Genomic DNA, 24,947 nt, shown 5'->3' with positions numbered 1-24,947 from the left:
TCAACAGATTTGTGCCTAAATGCAAGTGCACTTGAATAACCTCAAGTCATAAAACGACTCATTGAGGTTTATAACGTTGCTAAAATACATCCGATTTATAGCACACTGCAAATTCAAGGATCAATAAATCAGTACATTTTAAGTAGCACGCAATTAGGAAATACAAGCATAAGTCGGTTTAATATATGAACACGCACTTGCCATATTAAAAGCCATTTTATTGTGACACATGCGTGTCGTGCGATTTAATAAAGCGCTTGGAATATCATACAGTAGTATAACGGCTTAAGGTACGACATACAGGCGTAAAATCGAAGCTTTAAACTTACTTTAATTTTTCAACAGGTTTGGATTTCATCAAAAAGAAAACGTTTTCCTCTTTTAATCTCTTTGAGACGTAAAATTAATTAAAATATTCTTAAATAACAGAGAGAAAGCATTTATTGGTCCATAAAGGTACTTATTAAATCTTTTGCTGTTCATGATGTGCCACTTAGAATATTTAAAGTGCATTTGGCAGAGCGGGCTCAGGCCTCAATGACGTCACGCATGTATGACGTACAGCGGGGGCACAAAAACATTCTAACCAGGTCATTGCCTTTGATTTAAACGCCTCACCTTTTCGTCACTGCCGTCTTTGCATTGCGCAACTCCATCACAGAAGTTTGATCTCTCAATGCATTCGTCGTTGTCACACACAAACGATTTACCGCAACCCCTCTGACACTCGTCAACTCTGGAAAAAAAGAGGATAAAATGTACAAATGTGTTTCTGACAACATTTTAATACAGTGTAGCATTTGAACCTAAACTATCAAAGACCTTGTACATAGCGAATACATTTACATTTGGCAAAATGATTTAAGCCCAAAACTTTTGTGGGGTTAGAAACATGACCCAAATAGTGACGTCATGTCATAACAAAAACCAAGGCAAGCCAGGCACAAAAAGAAGATCACAGCCAAAAAAAAACTAAATAAATAGAGTGGAGCAAAACTTTTTTTTTTGCTTCAATACTTTCTTACACTATTATGGCGGGATGCAGATACCCAAGCCATTTTGTAGCCTGGCTGAGAAGCATTGTTAAAAACAGAATTTGCATATCATCACAACATATCGGGCAACATATGCTCAACAGCAGTGGTTTCCGACCAGGGAGGAATTTAAAAACGTCAGGGGAAAATTTACGTAAACTTGTACATGTGGTTGGTAAAAAGACTCTATAGCTCTAGGAATATAACCTGCCAATTTTAAGTAATTTTTGTATGGTATAACATCTACTACGTAGTCTATTGGGGAGGATAAGGGTTAGGAATCTCTACAGCAGTGTTTTTTAGCAATGTGCACAAAAATTATCACTACCGAGGCTTTCAAACTCTTAAATATTTATGGTAAATATGTCACAGTGGTTTTTAAAGCAGGTCATCTGTCCCAAAGGGGTTTGCATATCAGTGCCAAGGAACAGTTTGGGGTATCAGGCCTTTTATCAACAATTTTACATTAAATTTGAATTAGGCTTCAAAGAATTTAACTAATTACTGAAAATCACTTGTTTTTCAGCCTAGTTCAAATAAAATTGAAACCGTTTTGGGAAAAATCTATTTTAGAAGTATTGCTAAAATAATAGTTTGAGAACGTCTGTAAAATCGTATTTTAACGTATTTAAAGTTAAACTTTGTTTTGCACATTTTAATCTAAAACACAGTTTTTGATATACAATTAAACCGTACCGTTTTGCGCAATGGTCCAAACCGTCACACATGTACTTGTATGGTAAGATGCACTTTCCTGAGCATCGGTTGTGTCCGTTGCTGCACATAATATCACCGTATTTTCCCTGCATTTCTATCCCCCACTCATCACTGCCATCGCCACAGTCGTCGACGCCTGCCAAAGCAAAACGCCAATTAAGAAAAAGTTTCAAAAAAATATATACAAGTTTAAGTAAAACTGAAAACGAAGACTTCAAGCGTTGAAAACCGTCAGCTTTATTTTATTTTGTTAAAAATAAACAATATCTTACAGCTACTGATTTTACTCTGGTTCTTTCTGATAACACAGTACTTTAACGAATTATTACTCAAGATAATACATAAATATATTGTACAAGTTTTAGGTATTTTTTAAAATATGAGGGTTACTTACCATCACAAAACCTGGCAAATGCGATACATTTTCCATTAAGACAAGTAAACTGTTTATCGCAATCCGACCTACATTCGTCACTCGAATCACCGCACTGGTCCAAGAAGTCACATCGCTATGGAAAACAATTTACTAATTCAATTACTATTCAAAATTAAAAAAATTCAAACAGCAAGAAAATGGTCCACTGCGTTATAGAGTAATAAGCATAAGGGTGTAGACATGCTGACCAAAGTGCGCGTAAAAATGATAAATTATCGAATGATAAATTTTACCACTTGTTGGGGCTAGTGGGAAATTAACAAGGTATAACAATACACCGATGAGTTGTTTTGAATTTGCAAGCACATAGAATTTTGTGTTAGAATTATTTGATCTATTCACATGTTCTTCCATTGGGACATTTAAAGGGTCCGTTTAACACCATAAATGATAAATGTTGTGTTGCAAATATGCAACAGTAGTGATAACTTAACGATTAAAATGAGACAAAAAGTGTGGTCAACTCTATAACGGAGTTGTGTAAGTCAATTAAAAAGTACCGGTTCCTAAAGGGGATTTTATGCACAAAAGCTAGCATCAGTTTACTTCATAAATATAGACTACACGGTTATGCTTGAGACTGCAATGGGATTTTTTCTCAGCAAGCCAAAATGATATACCAGTTTAACAATCTTAAACGCTTGCAAAACACATGTAAAGACTCCAAGAATAGTGTTTAGCAAAAGCACACGACATTTTTTTATTGCACTCACATCGTGTTGCCAGTTAGCGATTCTTCCATTATCACACTTAATGTAATCCGGATTATCGCATCCCCATTCATCGCTGTGGTCAGCACAGTGGAGTTCACTGTCACACATATGGTGCGGGGGAAGGAGGCAGGTCAAGTTCAAAGCGTTTCTCCTGCAACAAACAACTTGCACTTGTAAAGTGTTAAATAATCTAGTTTTTAGAGTCACTGTTCGTAGAAGTTTGATAAAGAGTGGAAAAAAGTGTTTAAAGTCCTCATTTTTTACTTAACATTTATTATATATAACACAAGTGAATTTGGGTAATATGAAATGCGTACTGTATTTATATGAAAGCATAGAGACACAACATAAGGTATGGCTTTTTTAGTATGTTAATCCCAACAAACCAGACGTCATGTCACCAGCATTAGTTAATAGTAACTTAATTACTATATTTCAACTTATAGAAGATATAAATGTTTTGTTACAAATGTTGATGGAACCTTGGTAATTACACCAAACAGCGATTTTTTAAACAAGTGATTTTACAAGTGATTACTTAAGTTTTAATTAAACGATGATCACTAAAATTGTCACGACAATTTAAATTCTCTCGTTAAAATGAATTTTCGAACAAAACAACAGTGAAAGGCAATAAACAACTAAACACGATGCAAACTAACAAAAAACAGGCCTATTGAAATCAACAAAGCAACGTCAACCAATGACGTCAACGCGGTTTGACGTCAGAAGCCTCGTTTGGAAACAGAACGCGCCAAACGCTTGACGTCATGCCTTAGATCATAACTTAATCCCGTTAGAAATCAACCGAACCACTTAATCGAGACTAGAAAGTTAGTTGGCAGATATGCTAAGTTTTTCTTGAGCCTAACGAGCTTGCAAAACGAGTAAAGGTGCCTAAGATCTTGTTTGGTGGGCAAAATCGATAAAAACCCATTTGAATACCGAATTAAAACGCTTCGAGCCAAAAGCCAGTGGCATAATGGGTGGTTAAAATCGAATAGGCGACCTTTAAGAGCCACCTGGACAGCAAGAAGTTAATTTTTTTAGATAACAGCTTTAAGTGCCAGGAGAAAGCTAATGGATCTGTTTTACAGGTCAATTTTTGACAAAAAAAATACTGAGACAATTCAATTTGCATTTTTTTCTAAATTTAACCAATTTAGGGCTTCTTAATTGAATTAAAACGAAAATTTTCCTTCCATTTCCTTCCTTTTACCTTCCATTACGATACCAATGTTTACGTTTTTTTATTTCACGATAATTTTTTTCAACCACTATATGCAATACAATACACCAGCCATCAAAATATACCACTTTTCGATCTATTTCTTTTAAATAAAAGGTGTAATTGTTTAGCTCAGAATTTAGGTTATTCCGATAACATCGGTTGAAAAAAAAATTGTTGTGTAATCTGCAAAAAAAGTTCGATTCGATCTATTACAAGTAATAATGAAAGACCTACCTGTTAATACACGTGGTGTTAGCGTGTTGATCTTGTCCAGGATCGGAAACATGCATTTCATCGCTTCCATCAGCACAGTCGATTCGTCCATCGCAAAACCTGAAACCAAACAAAAGCATTCGTCAAATACATTGGAAAAATTAAACTTTGACATCTATGACGTCAGTATGTAACGTGTTTTTCGTGACAGCGGACATTTATTAAAATCATGTTAGGTTTGGCCAAGGGTTGCATTGTCGGTAAAACAACAAATGGTATTGAAATCCTCTACCGCTAAAATCTTTAACGCCAAAGCATTCTCGTTAGCTCATATAATATAATACCAAAGAGCGAAACAAAACAAGCTCATTTCCAAATTTAAAAGCATTCCATTTGTATACTATATTTGTCGAAAAGGTTCAGTACTTGTTCTGTGCACACTCAAAGAGATTTTTGAGTTACTTTTTTCGAACGTTTACAAGTTTTGAAACTTACTTTCTTGTTAAACAAAATAGGCAGTATACATGCTTACTTGTCATAAGCAAGACAAGTCCCGTCTGCACACTGAAATGTGGTCGGTTTGTCGACGGTGTCGGCACATTCGTCGCTCGAATCGCCGCAATCGTCCCTGTTATCTTTTACAAGGTACTGAAATCAAATAAAACAAATCAAGTCAACTATCAACATCGATGAATCTACAAATACATCGCAATACTTGTGTATAATACGCAGTAATACAAAAATAACTTCCAATTAAAACAGTTTTTAATACTTAAGGCTGCAGTCCCAATATTGTTTTCAAAGTAGGGCAATAATTAAGCGACATAGGTTAATCGGTGATGGAGTTATTTGGCCGCAGAATCTAATATCTATGTAGGTCGTGATGCTAGTTGGCTCAAGTTGAAACATGTTCACCAAAGTTACAGTGAATCCCTTATCTCATAAGCATAGTGGTTTAAATATTTTATGCTTGACGATCATACACACATTTACATGACAAAAAATACATTGCATTCCTATATAGCAGTTTTAGAGGAAATTGTAATCCACGTTAGGTAATACTATACTTTAAAGACTTATATTTTAATATTAATACATTATAGCGGTTACATAATGCATAGGTTGGCTATTATGGTTGTTATTGCGATACCTCGGGTTACAAACAAACATATTATATACAAAACAGATGGCAGCTTTTGTACACACATACTGGAATAGGTTAGAACACTTACAGCTGGTATACATTTTCCGTTGTCGCATGTCCATGAGTACCTACAATCAGAGCCACATTCGTCCAAGCGATCCACACAGTGGTCGATCCCGTCGCACAAATACTCCTTAGGAAGGTAACACTGGCCAGGATGCCTATTCCATTTGCTACTGCAAGTTATGCCTATATCGGACAGCAAAACGTTATTTTGTATTAAAACAGTACAGCAACAAACATATAGTTAGAAAATACTGAAGAAACGTTTCGTCCACCACGTTGCATAGTTATAACCAAGTTGTCCTTTTTTGTTGAACGATAGGCTACTCGGTTAAACACAGTTAGCCGCGCTATCCGAAATACTGATGTCAATTATGATACGTTGGTGGGCAATGTGAATAAGAAGACTGAAAAGTGCAATTTGCTGTTGTTCAGTTGATATTATATGTTGTTTACAAAGTTATCAACGCGACCCATTGAAACAATGCTTATAAATAAAACACATACGCATAAAATGAGGTAAGTTACATGCTCTGTAGAAATCGATAAAGGACATTAAAACGATGTACACAGGAGTTAATGTAGTTACTTTGCTCTATAACATGTAAAGGGCACTTCATTATTTGCCCCATCCAATGCAAGCACTATTCTGATACTGTATTTTGAACATGTTGTTTGAACACTCAAATCACAAACCTAGAGGTCGCCATACCCTAAATGAAAAGTCAGTCCTAATCAGCATTTTCTATGTTAGTATACATAATTGGTCCATTTTACATGACGTAAATAGGTGACGTCATACCGTCGCCTTGTGAATTGGAAATTTCGTCACTTCCGTCCGAGCAATCTTGGGTACCGTCACAGAATTGTTCGGGTCGTAAACATTCACCGGATTGGCATCTGTCAATCAAAAAAGGGCGGCGCATTAGGGGCAACGGGATAATTAAAAATTGATGCAGGATCGTGAAGTGATAAGGAGTAACGCAGCCAAATCGATTAAAGTGTCAGCAGACAAGTTCCAATTAGTAGTTGCGACGAATTTAAAATGTACGAAAGTAGGATAAGGCTAAATCCTTGGAACAAGAAAACGAATTACTCAAATGAATAAACTTTTGCTGCCAGGCATAATGTATCAACAAATTTTTAGCTCTTCCAGCAGTTTTTATTATGGGACATCGAAACGTCGGCATATTATAATAAAGACTGCTGGAAGAGCTACAAATTTGTTGATGTATTACTCCAGTGGTTCCCAAACTATGCGCCGCGGCACACTGGCCAGATGTCATTAGGTGTGCCGCAAAAAATATTGAAATTAAAATCAATCAAGTAGAGTAGTAGTACCAGGTGCTTAGACCACTAGGCCAACATGCTCCACGTCTCTGAGATGTTCAACTAGGCCAGGGGTTCTTAACCAGGGGTGCACGCACCCCCAAGGGGTGCGAGAACTCTTCCTAGGGGGTGCGGGGGATGCTGAATCATTAAGGTTGGTTAGGTCTATTCTATTTAAGCAATTACAGAAGGGGGAGCGAAAATTGGTTGGTGATTTGAAAGGGGTGCAGCAAGGAAAAAAGGTTAAGAACCACTGAACTAGGCTATTTAACTATGAAAGTGACCTGTATAGCGGCTTTATGACCTCATAGTTAGTGCCTTTGTCAGCCAAAAAGATTATTCAAATGTTCGAAGTGCGCCAAATAATTTTCGTTTTTTTCTAAAATGCGCCTTAAAAGAAAAAAGTTTGGGAAACACTGTATTACTCAAATAGTTGGAATGATGATGTTAAGTTTTGAAATATAAAAAAAATCTTGGGTATGCTGTATCACACTGTGCTTTATGTAAGTCAAATGTACAAGTAGGCTACATAAATTTTATTTGAAAAGATTTCTAAAATGATTGCGATTCACTTCATAAATGGAACATTTTCTTCAAGTGCATGCAGCTAACTGAATTGTGCGAATTTCTTTTACCCCTAGAGATGTTTAAGTGTTTTTTAGTTATCAATCTTTGTTAGTACAACTAATTTTAGGTGGCTTTTTTGAGTCGTTTAACTAAATCTCAATTTTTGTTTATAGGAATGTTGTACAAGTCTTCCACACATTTAAGTAAAATACGAATATGTTAATTTATGCCATAATAACTATGCTTACCATAGTGACTATTTTGTACAACTACGTTCTTGCTATTGACTCATAAACTACTGAATTAAAATTGAATTGGCGATGGCCAAACCAATGAGCCAGAACATATAAACTATGCAACACAAAAATGATTTCACTATGCTTTCCACACAAGCAAGTCGTGCAGTAAGGTTACATCTATTTCAATGCCAAGTATTTATTTGTATTATTAGGATTAGCATTGGGGTTGCTAGCATCGGAACTTAAGAGGGTACGTCAGTTTTGCGGAATAAAATACCTCAATATTGATCGTTTTGACGTGAAATTTCGGAATCCCTGGATGTGGTTTATTAAACACAAGTGGTTCTAGTGACGACTATCGTTTGAACAACGAACCATAAGTGGCAATTACTTTCCTCTTTTCCGACTATAGGGGAGTGGAGACTCTCATTACGTTTTTTAGGTCCTTAAATGTTGTTGTTTCAGTTTTTCCGTTTGTCCTTCTTATAAGGAAGGTATTCATATCATAAGGAGCCATCAGTGTACATGGAACTATAATGTGATAAAAAAATCCTACCGCAATTTGATAACAAAGCGATTGGACGTCAAAATTTAATAATGTTTTAGAGGCTGGGCAACGGGCATCTGCCAACATTTAAAAAACTTGACACTTCCATTTTATTGCTAATTCATTTAGTATTTATGAGACTTTGGGAAGGAATCGACCAAGTACATTTAACGTGAGCCTTTTTAACAATATAAACGTCTAAAAGGAATCTAAATTTAGAGGGTCTTTATATTTTTTGTCATCATGGTTTAAGCATGAAATTTATGAATTGTGCTGTAAGATGTATGACCGGTAAACACTTTTAGATTTTGGTAAACACAACAACATCGAGTTCTGCCAAAATTTCGTTCAGAGAGAAAATACATTCGTGCCCATTAGACATCTGTCAACAAAGTAAACGAACAAACCATAAAAAAAATCAAACCATTCATTTGTTGCGAAATACAAGGCCTTTTGATTCCATAAATGTTTGCAGAAGAGCGTCAATCCAAAACAAATAACACCCCAATGCGGCAAACATTACAACCAGAGTTAAAAAACGGTTCCAAATTTCACGCCTTTTTTTATCTAAGCCCCATACCCAGGGTTGCCATCGACATGGACCCAAAAATAAGGACCAACGAAAAATTATTTTTTATACGAAACAAAACAAACGTTTTTGAACAAATCTTTGCATTTATACGAGCCATGACATATCACAGGCCATTTTTTGGCAGAATCAACCTATTCCAGCAACTTCTTGGTTCGTACAATATACTTCGTGCGTCTTACGGCAGCTCAGGTCGAGGTTTACTGTTACTTGTAACAGTGATTTGACTAGTGATTGTTGAAAATAAGACAAAATAAGGACTCAAGTCCAAAACAAGGACATTTCTTAGAAATAAGGACAATATGTTTTTCTAAGACATTGCCCTTCAAAATATGGACAAATCTTAGAAATAAGGACGGTATGGAAACCCTGCCTATACCTGATCCAACTTACAGCTTGGATTACAACGCGTAGCAGCTTACTTGAAAAGAACTTACTTGAAAATATATGATGCGCAATTGCTAGATGGGTCCGTGCCGTTGTAGATGCATCTGCCTCCAGAGCAAGCTATTTGGCTTTCACACCCGGGACATTCCTTGACAAAAAAGTTGGCGCACTTCGGACAGTCCTTGAGAAATTTTCGGTAGTGCTCGTGAGCCAGCTTCTTGTAACTGTATTGTGGAAAAACTTAAAATAGTTTTTTGCCTTTCCAAGGAGAACAGGAAAAGTTTCAACATTTCGCCGGACTTACGGGTTGTCATCCCGGCAGGCGATTTCATCTTCGTCGACGATGTCGTGGCATTGTTGAATACCGTCGCACACGTAAGGCTGAGGAAGGTAACAAGTCAGATCTTCTTCGTTGCGAACGTTGTTGCAAGACACTGAACCTGTAATGTTGGCATCTGAAAAAAAAAGAATTTTGCTTGAATACACGCAATTACACTTAAAATTTAAATCACCCAATTCACCGCCTTGTGGTAGACAAAAAATTCATTGTATTAAGATACTGATGATGTTGGATATACAATAATATTTCAATCTCAAGTTTATTTTGAGGAAAAAAAAATAATCGGGTAAAAAATCCGTCACACAGTTTAGTTTTAGTGAATAGAATGAAGACGCACCAATAGCTACAAGAGTGACATTTTAGAAACTAGTCATGTTATTTATTACATGTACACCACTTTAACGGGTAAACGGTAATAAATATGAAACATTACCGATGTTGCCTAATTCGCTTGCTAATTTGCAATATATTTGTAACACGCATATGATCAGAGACTTTTGGTAAAATTTTGGACTGTCAATTTAAGTACAAAAAAGTATGAAATAAAAGCAAACCTTTGGTAACTCATAACTTTGACTCTATGTTTAGGGCTTGTAGATATATTGTGAACTGAATTTAAGTCGTACATGTTTACCCGAAACGTCACATAACAGTTTCAGTACTCCATCATTCAAATCGTGGGTTTCGGCTTGTGGCTTCGTAAGCCGGCGAACAAACAACGCAAAACAACAAGTCCAAGTTACCCAAATACGCTCGGTAAACACCACAGACCGGAGAAATAACAGTGTCAACTCGGCTGCCTTGGCCACAGAAATTCCATATATCGGGCCTAGCATCACAAGCTAAACACATCAGGGCAGGTAAAGAGCAAAATCATCACGAGCGCCACATTTAGGGACCTTCACAGACGAGTCAACAAGAAACGTGACCTCGAGTAACCTTGACACTACGTGACGCAAAACACGCCATTGGATGGCGACGTCGACGCGCAACGTTAGGTGTGACATTTGAGTGGGCATGATTTTATTGATTTTTTGCAAAGCCTGGAATAAGTCAAAACAATACAGACAAATATGTTAACATGGTATATTTAAAATACAGGGCTTCCTACACACCTCTATCGTCTAAGAAACTACTTAATTACAAATTAGATTCGAAAAGATTTTAGCAATTTTGTCTCAGTGGGATTTAGTTTTGTTTGGCGAATTCTTCTAGATCAGGGGTCTCAAACTCAAACTACTTTGGGGGCCAAAAACAAACTTTTAAGTAAGTCGGGGGCCGCACTATGTGTAGAAAACAATGTGCAAGATTACAAAGTAAAATGTTTATTTATGCCATTAGCTACATTAAAAAACAATATGGTAGTAAACAACAAACAGATATACTGTGTAGCAAAGTGAATAAGTTAACTGTGCTATATTGATTTGTGTGGAAACAATGGCCAACAATGACGCAACCATGTATAAAGTATGACCCAACAATCACAATTGCTGATTTCAAAAATGCGCTCGTTCAATCATCCGGTAAAAACGCTGCATATACCACAAAAAGAGAATGGTTAAATCATGTAAATTCACTGGTCTGACAGGGTATTCCGCCTAAGCAAAACACATAACTTCTAAAAGTTACTTCGCGGGCCGAACAAAAACCCATAATTTAGGCTACCACTTACACAAAGCAATAACGCAAATTTCTGCATGATATTTTATTGACAATTACCACATATTTATAGTCATAAGTTTTATTGTCAAGCATCACCTAGTTCTTACCACATTAAATCGTCGCTTCGTTAACGTATACGTATAGGCCTACCATACGTTCTCTTTTTGGAGGACATGTCCTCCTTTTTTAGACGAAAAACAAGTTGTCCTCCGAGGACAGTAAAAAGGGCCGAAATGTCCTCCTTTTTAAGGAATGTCTGATTTACCAAATACATATGTGGCAATTATGCCTTTATACATATTCCTCTTATTTGTTAAAGAATTCAGTTTTTACGTTTTTTGAAAATACAAGCTTATTTTAGTGCTGTGGTGTGATAAACATTTAAACTTTATCCAAACTATTGTATACCGTCTAATTTCTGAAGCCTTTAATTTTTGGTGGGACTCAAAGGGTTTTTAGTGTTTACATGTCTTTTCAACAACGTGTTGCAAAAAAGAAGATATTGCCCGATTGCTGTGTCCTCCTTTTTAGGGATGGAAATATGGTAGGCCTACGTTAACGCAAACATTAAAGCTGTGACGACAAACATTGTAGTTGTTACGACATAATTTGTTGCTAAATTCAAAATTGTTACGCAACAAAGAGAGTGACATTTACATTATTATTGTCTCATTGCACATATGTGCGTTGTGTCAAAATGTCAGAAGTGCTGTTTTATATTATTTAATTTGTTTTTCAATTAATAAGCTTTTGATTAGTAGTGGAGAATTTAATGTGATCGTCCAGTCAAAAGCAGAAGATCAACGTGTTGGCCACACCTGGTCTATCACATGCAGCCTGTGGGTCGAGCAAGGGTTTTAGAATATCACGTTGGCATAGTTACCTTTATGACCTCGTTCAGACTTTGTTAAAACAAACCTAGCACAAAATTTCGCAACAGTGCGATGTCACTTTAACTTTTCATACCTATACACAATCAAATCAAAAAGTTATACGTTATGTATATAGCGTTGTATATGGTAGTTCAGTCGAATTTAAATGTTCGGAATGATTTCAGCCTAATCTGGCGGAGCTGAAATGATCCGTACCGGCCATCGATTTTCAAATATGTTGTTATTGTAAGTCAGTGGTTCTCAAAGTATGGGTCGCGCTGCAGTGATTCCATTCTGCCCAAACGAACTATTACCGTATTAAGTAAACACAAACGAATTTTCTTAATGTAGTAGTAAAGTCACCTCATTTGACACGTTGTTCAGTAAATGAATCAATCATTACAACATACCGACAATAGCCTTTCAATTTTACTGTTACGCACATAGCGATTGTAACGTCATAGCACGGGGAAAAAAAGGACAAGGTAATCTTGCGAAACTAGACGTGGAGATGTAACAGTTAGCGTTTAAGGATTATTAAGTATTCATACAAGGAAACTTTTTAGATTTGGGATTCACTTCTATCAATGATCATGGTGCTGCAAAGCCACAATGTGTGTTTTGTTATGCAGTGTTGTCAAACGAATCGACCTCGTTAAGCCTGCAGCCATTTAGACATGGGCAGACTCCTATGCGGCGACGGCGTGGCCTCGAAATTGCAGTTCGGCTCGTTAATAAGAATATTTAAATTTTTTGATGTTTGAGGCTTGGGTCGTGAGATATTCATAAAACTCAGATTTGGGTCGTGGTCAAAAAAGTTTGAGAACCACTGTTGTAAGTAAACATGTTTATGACGCTCTAACGCAATTATTTATAATGTAAAAGCTGCATAAAAAACAAAATAGTTTGTACACATCTTGATTCATGTTTTCTACATATTATTTTATTGGTTAAATTCAGAACGCCGTAAAATTTATTTTGTTTAAAATGCAAACCAAAACTTCGGCGCGCCATTAGTTCATGTAGTGTTGTTTAAAAAACGCCCCAAGGTAAGGTCAGAAATGTAAAAGATCAGATCCGAATTGCATCCTGCTAAAAGTCATATGTGACAGTTAACAAAGATAATCAGGCCGTAACTGCCTTGCGGTGTGCACAATAAACATTGCAATTACCTGCCCGAAGGAAGCGATTAAAAGGTTTGCATCATCAGTACGTCCAGTCGCAGCATTTGACCTATTCTGCTAAAACGACTTATGCATATTTAAGCCTCGAAAATGAGCATTTTTTATCAAGAAAATTAACCATCAGTAATGTAGCCAAAAATAATACAAAAAAAAACTAAAAGCATTAATCGTTTCAGTGAAATTTTTACACAAATATTACTGCCAAGTTTACTGTATGTGTTGAAATGAAAACTAGATTGGAACGCATATTCTTATTGCCAAAACCAATAAACCTCAATCAAGCCACCAGTATACATTCACAAATACTAAACTGTTAAACATTTTAGCAAATGCTCATGCCATTATGAGTTATGAAGAGCAACTAAATCAGTTTTTTTTGTGTTTTTGTAATAAACGCAGTATAAATCATTTGTAATGTTGTGCAACATGATACTGAATTTGCGTTTTCGAAATCCCAAATTTATGCAGTTTCTGTTTATAACAGTGGAAAGAATCAGACAGTGGGAAAAAATCTGATTAAACTGAAAGTGGTAAACCTCTTAATGAATGCGAAATTTCGAAATATTACCCCAGTACGTCTTTGCCCAGAACGATCCAATTTAAAGTCAATCAGGGCAATCTGGTTGCAATATCATTTTACAGAAGCAGGCCGCATGATATTTCTCGCCACATTTGCTTTCTCTTAGTTTTTTGCTACATCCCACGCAATACGACCGCTTGAACAATAGCCTTGATCTTGGTAAAAACGGATCCCATCGCGTGATATCCCACGTGCACGCTTTGCAGAAATATCCCGAATTTCAAACAAAAAACACTGCAACGAGGCCGCAAAGTCATTAGTAACTGACAAAAGGCCAAATTTCGTATTGCACACCATTTTTCAAAAAAGTTTATGCAATTCAATATGATCGTGTGTAACAGTTTAACATTTCAATATGTTGGATGAAATGGCATAGCTAAATAGTAAGAAAGTCAGTGAATCAATGCAACTAGCTTGTTGCAAAGAGAAAATAAGTTTTCGTCACGTTCACAAAACGCGAGAAAGGCCATAAACGCGAACAACGCAAATTGTTCACTGTAAAACCATAACATAAACAAACGTGTTTTTTATTATTTCGCGTCAGCAAACTAATCCCTCAAAAAGTCCACGAGCACCTTTAAGATAACCAAAAACACCGCACTGATTTTTTAAATACTGTACTTAAAATTTTCATTAAATGCATGAATCATGTTAAGCCAAAAAAATCCTTTAAAAAGAGTTTGAGAACAAACTAATATTAACATGACCTAGGTATCACCGGTTGCACCCAGATTTAAAGGCGGGTCTGAAATTGGAGCCCGAACCCGAACCCGGCCCGAACCCGGCCCAGACCCGACCCGACCCGACCCGACCCGACCCGACCCGACCCGACCCGTAAAGCCTGGCCCGACTTACAGGTTACAACTTTGGTACCACCTAAAAAAATCCGCAAATGATAGGTTCAATGTGACAGTTCTGATCTCAGCGGGCTGTGAAAATAGCTTTTGATATTTCCAATGATGCACACTCATCGCGTTGAGACAATGTCCCTGTGGGGGCCAAATACGTCCTTTGTACCAATCAAGACACGTCAAGGGCATTAGCTGTGAGTCAGAAACAAATTGTAATATTTCTCTTCAATCCAAGGACTTGGAAGCTTAAAATGTCAAGACCGAAGGCTGTAACCACCTTCAAGGAGAAGCCCTCTGTTCTGATCAGGTTAAGGCCGTATTAGCATAGGGATTTCGACATTTCTCTACTTTGAAACTCAATATTTCCGCTATTCGAAAGGCTGGAGTTGAGATAAGCAACATATTGCATTGGCTTTAAAACACAAATACTTTGATGCCCTTGGGTACGTACAGCAATAAACGTAATATGAGACCCTTCAGTGGGATGTGCATGGCCTTTGTGATTCATTGATCTCAGGTCATTTTACTGCGGCAGGAGGCTGTATGTAATTAGCTACATAGCGAATTGGTATTTGAAATATAGACCTATAGTTTTACGAGCATTTACTGCGTGGGGATATTTTATTTTAAATTAACATTCGTGGAACACTATATACGGATCTGTTTATAAGTTTAATGGTGAAAATAACGCCTTTTACGTCTATTTGGGCCGTTATTTTCACCATTAAAAGTTCGTGGAATTTAGTGAAAACTATAAGATTTACTTTTCAGCGATTGCAATCAAACTGTTTCAAGAATCTTGCTTTCGTTTGGGGTCCTGTCAACACCAAAAAACATTTATTGCCGAACACAGTAAGTGATAATAAACAAATAAATGCTTCTGACTCAAAATCAGTTAACAAACTCGAGATTTATATTTCGCCTACACATGGGCATCGCCAGTCTCCAAAATCTTATTCAAAGAGGATCTCCAAGTACCCAAAACAGTTGCTCAAAAAAGCGGTTGTTTCTCATCTTTGGAAAAATAATTTGTCCTGTGCCACCCGGGTTGTTTAAGATAAAATGCGAATTTTTCGAACAGATTTAAAATTCAGGTGCGTAAAAAATTGCCTTTTAAAAACCTTTTCATCTTTACTACATTAAAAAATCGTGTCGTGTAAGTATATGCAAAAAGCTCTGTTAGGTCCCAAACCAAGACATCTTGTCATTCAACACCTAAGGCTTTTAGTTTTTCCGTCAAAAAAGTTGTGAGCATAATTGCTAAACACCCAAAATAGTCGGTCAGACGCGACACAGTGCAACATGGCAAAAACAACACTGTAATCCCACGGCAAATATAACGCAAGTTGGTTATTAACCGCCACCCAGACAAGCGGTGCAGACTGATGTCAATCAAAACATATGTAATGGGACTCTGACATTTTGGAATAAATGAGGCGGAAAGAGACATTGGGTTTGGGCCGAAATCGGAGTCGACCAAAGCATTGGTTATTATACAGAAAAAATTCAAAACAAGGCATTAGGTTTTAATTCGTGATAAAATGTATGCTTTTTTATGAAAAGCCAAATGACAAGCAAAAGGCAAATGTCCAAGTAGGTAAAAGAACTTGCATTTTACAGACCAAATGCTAAACTTATAGCGTAACAATACTGATTCAAAAGACAAACACATATGTCACATATGAAGAGCAAGGATACGTGGTCAGAGCTTGTTTTCCACACAATTTAAATCATTCGCGAGTCCGGAAACAAGTGAAATTAAAAGCAGAATTGCAGCCCAATACAGATGTTATTTGCGGAACCTTAAATCTGGGAGAAAAGCTTTGCTAAATCTGGCAACGGATATTGTCATTTTCAATTAACATGGCAACGCATTCAATTGCTTTTTTTGCATTTAAGCGGACATTGTCGTTTTGCAATTTACACGGCAACGCATTTAATTGCTTTTTGGCATTTGTTGAGTTGTTGAGTTGAGTTTATTTCGCTTGGTGAAAGAACACATAGCGACACAATTGCACTAAAAACAATCACCAAGCCGGAAATAGATGCGCAACGTTAAGACGTTATCGGGCGCAAAAAAGTGAAAGGCACAATAGGTGGATCATGATTAAACGCGCTGCAGCTACGCCGTATCATAAAGCGTTATGAGGCAGGAGCTCACCAGAAAGTGAGTTTGGCGCACTGTGAGTATAAACACGACTGGGGGGAGGGGAACGTTGGTGGGACCAGTCGATGGGGGCCCTAGAATCTAACCACCCGTGTTAGGAAGGAGGGTGGGGTTCGATTTAAGCGGACATTGTCGTTTTGCAGTTTACACGGCAACGCATTTAATTGTTACATTTCAGATTTATATTGTATTAAAACAAGACAATTTCTACAAGTCTTTACCAAAAGCCAAACATGCAGATCAGGTAAAAGCAAAAAAAAACTGGGATAGGCAGCCCTGCATCTCGTGATGTGGTTGTTACGCGTGATTTGCTTTGGAGCGGGACAATTTTATTGCGTCTCCAAGGCCCTGTTATCTATTTGTATCCTTTACGTTGGCCACAAAGTCGTCATTGCGGCACAAGATGTTGTCTTGTCCATCAACGCTCGACAGTTAATAGTCCACGGGGATATGTGGTCGAGGGCGGGCGCTACGATTAGAAGGCAACTCCTCGAGGAATTTTTACGCTATTAGCGAGCTGATGCATCATAGATTTGGCCGTGGGAATGAGAGACCCTGTTGATGCGTGATCGATAACACACGGTGGTCGACCTCAAGGTAAGTACATACTATCGACATAACACCGGTAAGGTCGTCGTGAACGCAACTCCCAAGATGTAGGATTCAGGATCCGGGTTTTGTTTTTCAACAAACATGCTTTGGTTTAGGGCAGGGGTGCACAACCTGCGGCCGAGTAGACGATTTGTGCGGCCGTGAACATGTTTATTAAAATATATGCACTGGCGGCCGTGACGTAAAAACCTCTTTTGCTAAATATTTTGACTTTCAAACTGCATTAAATAGATTTTGTAAGACTGTAAAGAATATTACCAGTCTATTGACCCTGTGCATCACACTTTATATACGCCTATTGTGTGCAAACAATGCAAATAAACAGTCACCTCTTGCGTCACAGTATAGATTATGACGTCACAAATAACTCAGACTGGTCGTCAGACTGTTTAGCTCAATCTGTGGATCAAGTTTTAAATTATCCGGGCTTTTTGAACGCCATTAAATGGTTTATGTATGTGTGGGACAAGCCCTATTTTCACATGATAAATTTAAAAACAAAAACAAGCAGGTAATTGGCGGCCGTTGGTGAAATAAGAATCTGCGATGCGGCCGTCTTAGCAAAAAGGTTGTGCACCCCTGGTTTAGGGGTTGACTTCATATTAAGTGTCCGTATTTTTTTTTAAAGCAAATTACCGAGCGAAGAGATTCTCAAAAACGATTCGGGTTCGGACGCGTTTACTACTCTGGTAGGATTTTTGGCTTGGGTTTGGGATTATGTATATGATCTATGTTGACTGGAATGAGATAAGGTATCATAAGTTCGTTCTACTTCCTGTAACTCGCGATATCTTCTTTCTGTGGAACTTGAAAATGTGGTTAGGCACATGCAAATTGCAGGAAAGGCTTTGCATGGCTGCGAATGGCTACCAACATAAAAGTTTAACCAACACACATAGTTAATAATTCGGGTATGGTAAACACAAGGTGGGATATTTTTAACTCTTATGTTTTCCCATATCTGGAAAGAGTACTTCACATTAAAAACCACTGTTATCACTGTAAGAGCGTGCTGAAGTACCATTGCAGTAGATACGCATTTTCACCAAACTCTATTCCGGTATCATTACCTATGCACTGCGACTGCATCAAGATTAAGTACGCGCAAATCAGGTTAGACATTGTACCTCAATAACACATGCCACTCGTTATCACTAATACATTGTGGCCATTACGCAGAGTTCTGGCATTGATTCCAGCAAAAACGTCTGGCATAGCGCAAGCAGCTGCTCACTCGATCGACTCCCACCAAGTTCAAAGGCAAGTTTGCAAGTTCCACTGGGAGATCAGAAAACTCATCAGGAACTATTCTTGCACCCTGAGCTGTAGCAAGATGCTTCATGCGGTCGGGCTGAGGTGTCCTTGTGCTTCTTGTGGTCAGAGCAAGAGTGCTGTCGTAACCGCTGGTTACGCGAAAGCTATGACGAAGCTCCAAGGTGTGGAGCAAACAAGTCTGACGTCATGGGCAAAGAATGATAGACGCGTAGGCAAGGTGGCGACCTTTTAATGCGACATATTTTTGAGATACTGGACCGTAAGGCGTTTACTATTTCTCCTTTAATTGAGCCCTATACTTTTTCGCGCTTTACAAGAGTATGGCAAAGTACAAAATATTCTGCAAAACATTGAACTGCGATGCGTTTTCCATTTCTTTAATTGGGCCTGACACTTTTTCGCGTTATAACAAGAGTATGGCAAAGTACAAATAATTCTGAAAAACTTCCATAACAAACGAATGCTGGGAAGTATAGATAGTAAGGGGTTCAACATGGAAGGTATTTCGCAATAAAAATACACTCAAAGAGTTTGAAATGAAGTTTGTTTCAAAAGTTACTGACACGATCCGTTTAATCTTTCGAATGCATTTTACAACATTTTCATCTGAGTATCGCAAAACGTCTTTTCTGCTTAGTGGACGCTTGTGGGGTATCTGCACGCGTTACGTTTAGAGCACCAGTAAGCGCAATAATTTCCAAAGTGGCTCTGCAATTCAGTTCCATAGGGATCATAAAAAGCATGTGGCCTTTCCTTAAAGATGCTACGTCCCTTTAAAGTAAATTGGGGATTTAAGGTTTGAATGGCTCGTTTTATTTATAATCGTGACTGCCGCGCCGTTGCTGGCCTATCCGATGGTGTTATTTAATTTTTCAGTAAACATTCAACGGTATGGGCTGCGAAACAATTCAGTTAGCACCATTTGGGTCAAATACAACTGAATAGCTTTTTCCAGCAAAATGTTTTTTCGCAAAAGTTGGAGCGTCTCGGCCTCAAATGCATTAGCACTGCAGCTTGGAAAAGGCATAATATATTTTTAGTTGCCTATACAAACAACCGCCAAATCATTTTTGTCGGTTTAAAACACGGGTTTTCGAACGACTGGGGGATTTCCTTAAACTCGGGGTAACCCTTTTTTGAGCATTTACCACGTAAAAGGGACAGCAATGCATTATGTCGCCAAACAATCGACATTTCTTTGACGTGGAAGTTTTGGCTGATTTCCGAAATTGCTCTTTTGTTCACACAAGGACATTAAAAATTAAACGTATTCTCAACTTGAATTTATTCAGAGGGTGGGGAGGTTTCAAAAATAATATCAGGGTTGCAACCCAAACAAATTAACCTGGTTGAAAATGTTAGCCGCGAAGTACTGAAAATACCGGACGGACTTTACCAGTATATTTGTTTCTTGTGGTTGTTTACAAGTAAAGTTGTTAAGATGTATAACAGCTTTCTGACGATCGATGCAACCAGAACTTGGTTAATGTGATCAAAAGTTCCACAGAAATGTTTATATCAATACAGATCAGCAATACTGGTGCCGTGAGATTATATGAACCAATCGTTCGAAGTTGGCCTCACAATTTAGAGTTGGACTTGTTCGAATAAACAATCAAGTTCGAATAATTTAGAGTTGGACTTGTTCGAATAAACAATCAAGTTCGAATAATTCACCGAAATGTCAGGGTATTTCCAACGGGAAAAGTAATATTTACCATAACCACGAGTTCACGACAACCAAGCGAAATACAAAAGATCATTAAATTTCGCATTTTCACAGTACTTGATTCTGTGCATGATTACCGTAAGCGAAAATATAGACAAACAGTCGAAAAACACAGAGTTCGCGCATATTGTATTGCATTGAGTGGCAAAAAATTAAACATGCTACATTGAAATAATGCACTACATACCTTGATAACACCATTGTAACCTGTACTAAAATGGCACCAGATAAACAAAAGTGGCAGGCTAAAATATAAAAAGTAAAACAAAACATTGTCATGGCATTCTTGGGTATAAATATTTTTTACAGATCTAATTTTGATAAGGTGATTATGTGTTTTTTTGTGTCTCTCTACTTAACAGTTTGCATAATTGCACTCTTTAAAGTTGACATGGAAAGGTATTCAATCTGGTAAAAAGCACATTAAAAAAAATTCTGTTCACACCTAATGAACACATGCCACAGGCAGTCACAGTTTATCAGGTAAAATAGTACAACCTTACATCAGACATGTTAAAACCATAACAAAAGATAAATCACAAAAACACACTCTAGTGCTAAGTAACCTGGAATGTCACAGAACAAAAACAAGGTAGTGACTAGCAAATAATATCAGGCTTAAATAAAGCACCATGTTTTTCACGCACTTGCTATTGTAAGCACATTTTAGTTGAGCACATAATTCCAGGAGTTTAACATTGCAAACAGATAAATTTGCACCAAGAAACCAAATAACCATTCAATGATTACTGTATAATGGTTCAATAAATTACAACTTATAAGCAGAAAGATATAAAATACATCACTTTAACAAAGATGCCGTAGAAAATACAGTCTTTTATATGCACCTTATTGGTTTCATATTTTTTTGGCAACAGGTTGTACAAATTTCGAGCTGGAAATAGGTTTTACATTAAAAGACGGAACAAATTAATTATCTTCCACTGGTAAATCAATGTGATCAAAATGCAATGTACCATCAGCGGCAAAGTCTCTTACAATATGACCATCACCTCTCACAATCCATTTATATGTGAGCAAACCCTCTGCACCCACAGGTCCACGAGCATGGATGCGAGTAGTGCTGACTCCAACTTCAGCCCCAAGTCCTAATCTTTGCCCATCAGCAAACCTAGTGCTGGCATTGTGAAAAACACAAGCACTGTCAACATTCTTCAGGAAGTAATTTGCCTTTTCTTCATTGGTCGTGACAATTGTGTCAGTGTGGCTGCTTCCATGTTCATGAATATGCCTTACAGCCTCCTCAACACCATCAACAATTTCAACAGAGCATTCCAGACCTGAGTACTCTTTTTTGAGATTAGCAGGATCTGCTGGTGAAAAGAGTAATCTTGATGCAATCTTTGGACCAAGGTGAACTTTAACCCCTTCAGCTTGCAGTACATCATTGATTTGCTTAAATATTGAAGTGTGTATAAGATCCTTGTGTATCAGTAGTGTTTCAAGGGCATTGCATGCAGCTGGGTAATTACACTTTGCATCCTGCACAACTCTTGTTGCCATGTCAACGCTACATTCACGGTCAACATACACATGGCAAATCCCTTCACTATGTCCCAAAACTGGGACTGAAGTTCCCGCAGCCATTTCTTGAATACCTCGAACCATTTCTGATGATCCACGAGGAATTATCAGATCAATGGAGCCAGCAGCATCTTGAATTAGATCAGAAACTTTGTCTCTGCTTTCAACAAGTTGTGCAGATTCCGAAGCATTATGTAAACTTAATGCTTGTTGTACAAGCTCAAATAGACAACGATTTGTGTGCATGCTTTCTTTTCCTCCTTTCAGTACAACACCATTTCCTGTAGCAATAGCTAGAGATGCAATTTGTGGAAGACAATCTGGTCGAGATTCAAAAATTATCAATAGGACTCCAATTGGCACAGATATTTGTTCAGCATAAAGATCTTTGGCAAGTTTTCTTTTGCATAGAACTTTGCCTACAGTAGATGCACTCTTTTCAGCAACTTGTCGTACACCGTTGGCAAGTTCTCTTAATCTGGCAGGTGACATAACCAACCTGTCCATAAGAGGCTGTGATAAGTTCCTAGATTTTTTGGCACTTGACACATCCATATGATTTGCTGACATTATTTCATCTTCATGTTCTTCTAAAAGTTCAGCTAGCTTGAGAAGTATATCTTTTCGCTCTGCTGCCTCCAATTGCTGCAATTTCCGACTTCCTTCTTTAGCATCATGGGCCTGACTTGAGGCATCAGTGTTGCTATCTTTGGCTTCAGTGAAAAAAGTCCCAGTTTTTCTACCTTCAACAATATCCAACAACGCCAAACCACGGCTAAAACCATTGCATATAACAACTGAAGTACCATGTTGTAAAGACCATACAGCTGCTTGAAGCTTAGAATCCATTCCACCTGTTCCCACAGATGACTTTTTCCCAAATTCAATTTTATCAGTACTGTCCTGTGTTGAAAAAGTGTGCAAAAGCTTGGAGTTTTCAGTACCAGGGGGAGCCGTAAAAAGGCCGTCCACATCTGACATAAGCACCAGAAGGTCAGTGTGGGTTTGCACAGCAAGTCGAGCTGCCAAACTGTCATTGTCTCGTATTGCTATGGCACCATCCACATCAATTTCAGGGTCTGGTGGTGGAGTAACAGCGTCATTAGTATTTATGATTGGCACAATAGATAGACTTAACAAGTTGTCAAGGGTAGATTGCAGATACATACGATTTTCCCTGTCTAAATCTCGTTTGGACACTAAGACTTGTGCTGTTGATATGCTGTACTGGGCAAACATAGACTCATACAAAGACACTAGGCCACTTTGTCCAACTGCAGCACAGGACTTTGAATCAACATTGCAGTGATTGTTCTTTGACATACCATTGCCATGGCGAATGGTATCTCGAACACTTTGGCTCATCATCAGCTCTCGCCCAAGACGTCGTTTCCCAAAGGCCACTGCTCCACTTGAAACAATCATAACTTCTTTACCTTGAGAATGTAGTTCTGCAACCTGTTCCACAATAGATGCCAGTCTACCAAGAGCAATACCACCTTGGTCGCTTCGGGTCAATACAGCACTGCCAAGCTTGACAACAATTCTGTCTGCTTTATGCAGGTCAGCTCTAGTCAGAAACTTTGCCTTTTTGTCAACAGATTCACTTTTTAAAATGTCGGAGGGTTGTTTGACAAGGCTCGATTCTGGTATAGTTGAAAAACGGTGACAAACTTTTGCTGGCATCAACTGCCTCCGTGGAAATTTTAACACACAGAAAGTGTTTCTACACAACGCCATGCTTGCTTACAGTGATTCTAGATAATGGTAACAACACAATTAGAAAACCGTTACTTACTGGGTTAAGTATTTTTCACAAAGAATATGAAACAAACCTTTTTACTATTGTCTATTTTAATGTAAACTGTATTTAGTGCTAAATGTCATTATGTCAGTCAGTACATTGTGTTTGCTGAACATCAGTTAATTACCTAGCTAGGGCAATTGATAAAACTGAATAGGGCGACATTATTTCTAACACTGTAAACCATAATTTGTACACAAAATCAGTCAAAACAGTCTACAGCAGGGGCGGGCAACTTCTCCAGTCGGCGGGCCTGATATGGGAAAATGAAGTACTTGGCGGGCCGGATTCCTGAATCGCGTATTTATCCAGTGATTTAAAACGGATTTTTGACCACCTAAACTAAATACAATCAAGAACGTCGCAATTACAATACAGTCCAAACAATCTAACTGATATAACATAAAATTATTCACCACAGCAAATTTAATGCATACACCACAGACTTAGATACTGCTGAAACACTAACTAGGCTACACGTGTGGAAAGAAAGAAAACCGAGAAAGCAGGCCACACACAAGGTTGGCAGTTATGTCGTAACAATGGATGTATGGTGCAATGGTTACAACGGCGGGAAAGTTTTTTGCTAGTGGGGAGCGTTACTGTCCGTTACAACTATAATTTGACGGAGTAAGCAAGTAGTAGGGGATTGCGGCAGAATGTGGCTGCGGGCCACATTATCATGCAAGACCAGAAACTGTCTGCGGGCCGCTCAAAATCCCGTCGCGGGCCGGATCCGGCCCGCGGGCCGTATGTTGCCCACCCCTGGTCTACAGCAACAAACCCAAAACACAGCACTACTTTCTGTCACAAGTGAAGCGTTTCATTTTGAACCAGCTGGCAACGCGTGTACAGTGTACACATGTGACGTCATATCGGCGCGCGCATTGAACCGCGACGATGCCCGTGGCTGTGTTTGCGACCAAAATATCATTCAGTGCCGAGTACCTCTTAACGTAAAGTGCCAGCTACATTTAACTTCGTAATGAGCCGATTCGATTTCGCATAAACATAACTGCCTGCCACTCAAAATCTTCGGCTAGTGTGGCTTGAGCATTTTGTCGCTTGCATTGGCCGTCGACTGTTGGGCAACTGGTTTTCTTGAAGATATTTGTAA

At 38.1% G+C, this 24,947-nt stretch overlaps 2 protein-coding genes across 3 annotated transcripts in view; both read right to left on the bottom strand.

The window, feature by feature from the left end:
* LOC145217311 (uncharacterized) overlaps window positions 1-24,947 on the bottom strand; it is a 40,299-nt gene that overhangs the window by 11,636 nt on the left and 3,716 nt on the right. For both annotated transcript variants that reach the window (XM_080084561.1, XM_080084562.1), the window contains exons 3-12: window positions 9,514-9,664; window positions 9,260-9,433; window positions 6,354-6,451; window positions 5,577-5,737; window positions 4,877-4,992; window positions 4,366-4,464; window positions 2,901-3,051; window positions 2,146-2,260; window positions 1,731-1,887; window positions 619-736 (exon numbers count right to left, since the gene is read on the bottom strand). In XM_080084561.1, coding sequence (XP_079940687.1) covers window positions 619-736; window positions 1,731-1,887; window positions 2,146-2,260; window positions 2,901-3,051; window positions 4,366-4,464; window positions 4,877-4,992; window positions 5,577-5,737; window positions 6,354-6,451; window positions 9,260-9,433; window positions 9,514-9,664 — 1,340 coding nt within the window. The remainder of the gene's footprint in view (window positions 1-618; window positions 737-1,730; window positions 1,888-2,145; window positions 2,261-2,900; window positions 3,052-4,365; window positions 4,465-4,876; window positions 4,993-5,576; window positions 5,738-6,353; window positions 6,452-9,259; window positions 9,434-9,513; window positions 9,665-24,947) is intronic.
* On the bottom strand, window positions 20,594-23,820 carry LOC145217312 (delta-1-pyrroline-5-carboxylate synthase-like). The gene has a single exon (XM_080084563.1). It carries the CDS (start codon window positions 23,764-23,766, stop codon window positions 21,412-21,414), a length of 2,355 nt encoding a protein of 784 aa, XP_079940689.1. The 5' UTR covers window positions 23,767-23,820; the 3' UTR covers window positions 20,594-21,411.

Source organism: Phallusia mammillata, chromosome 3 (genome assembly GCF_965637545.1).
Source record: "Phallusia mammillata chromosome 3, kaPhaMamm4.hap1.1, whole genome shotgun sequence".
Classification (NCBI taxonomy): Eukaryota; Metazoa; Chordata; class Ascidiacea; order Phlebobranchia; family Ascidiidae; genus Phallusia; species Phallusia mammillata.
This window is presented reverse-complemented; position numbering and strand designations above follow the sequence as displayed.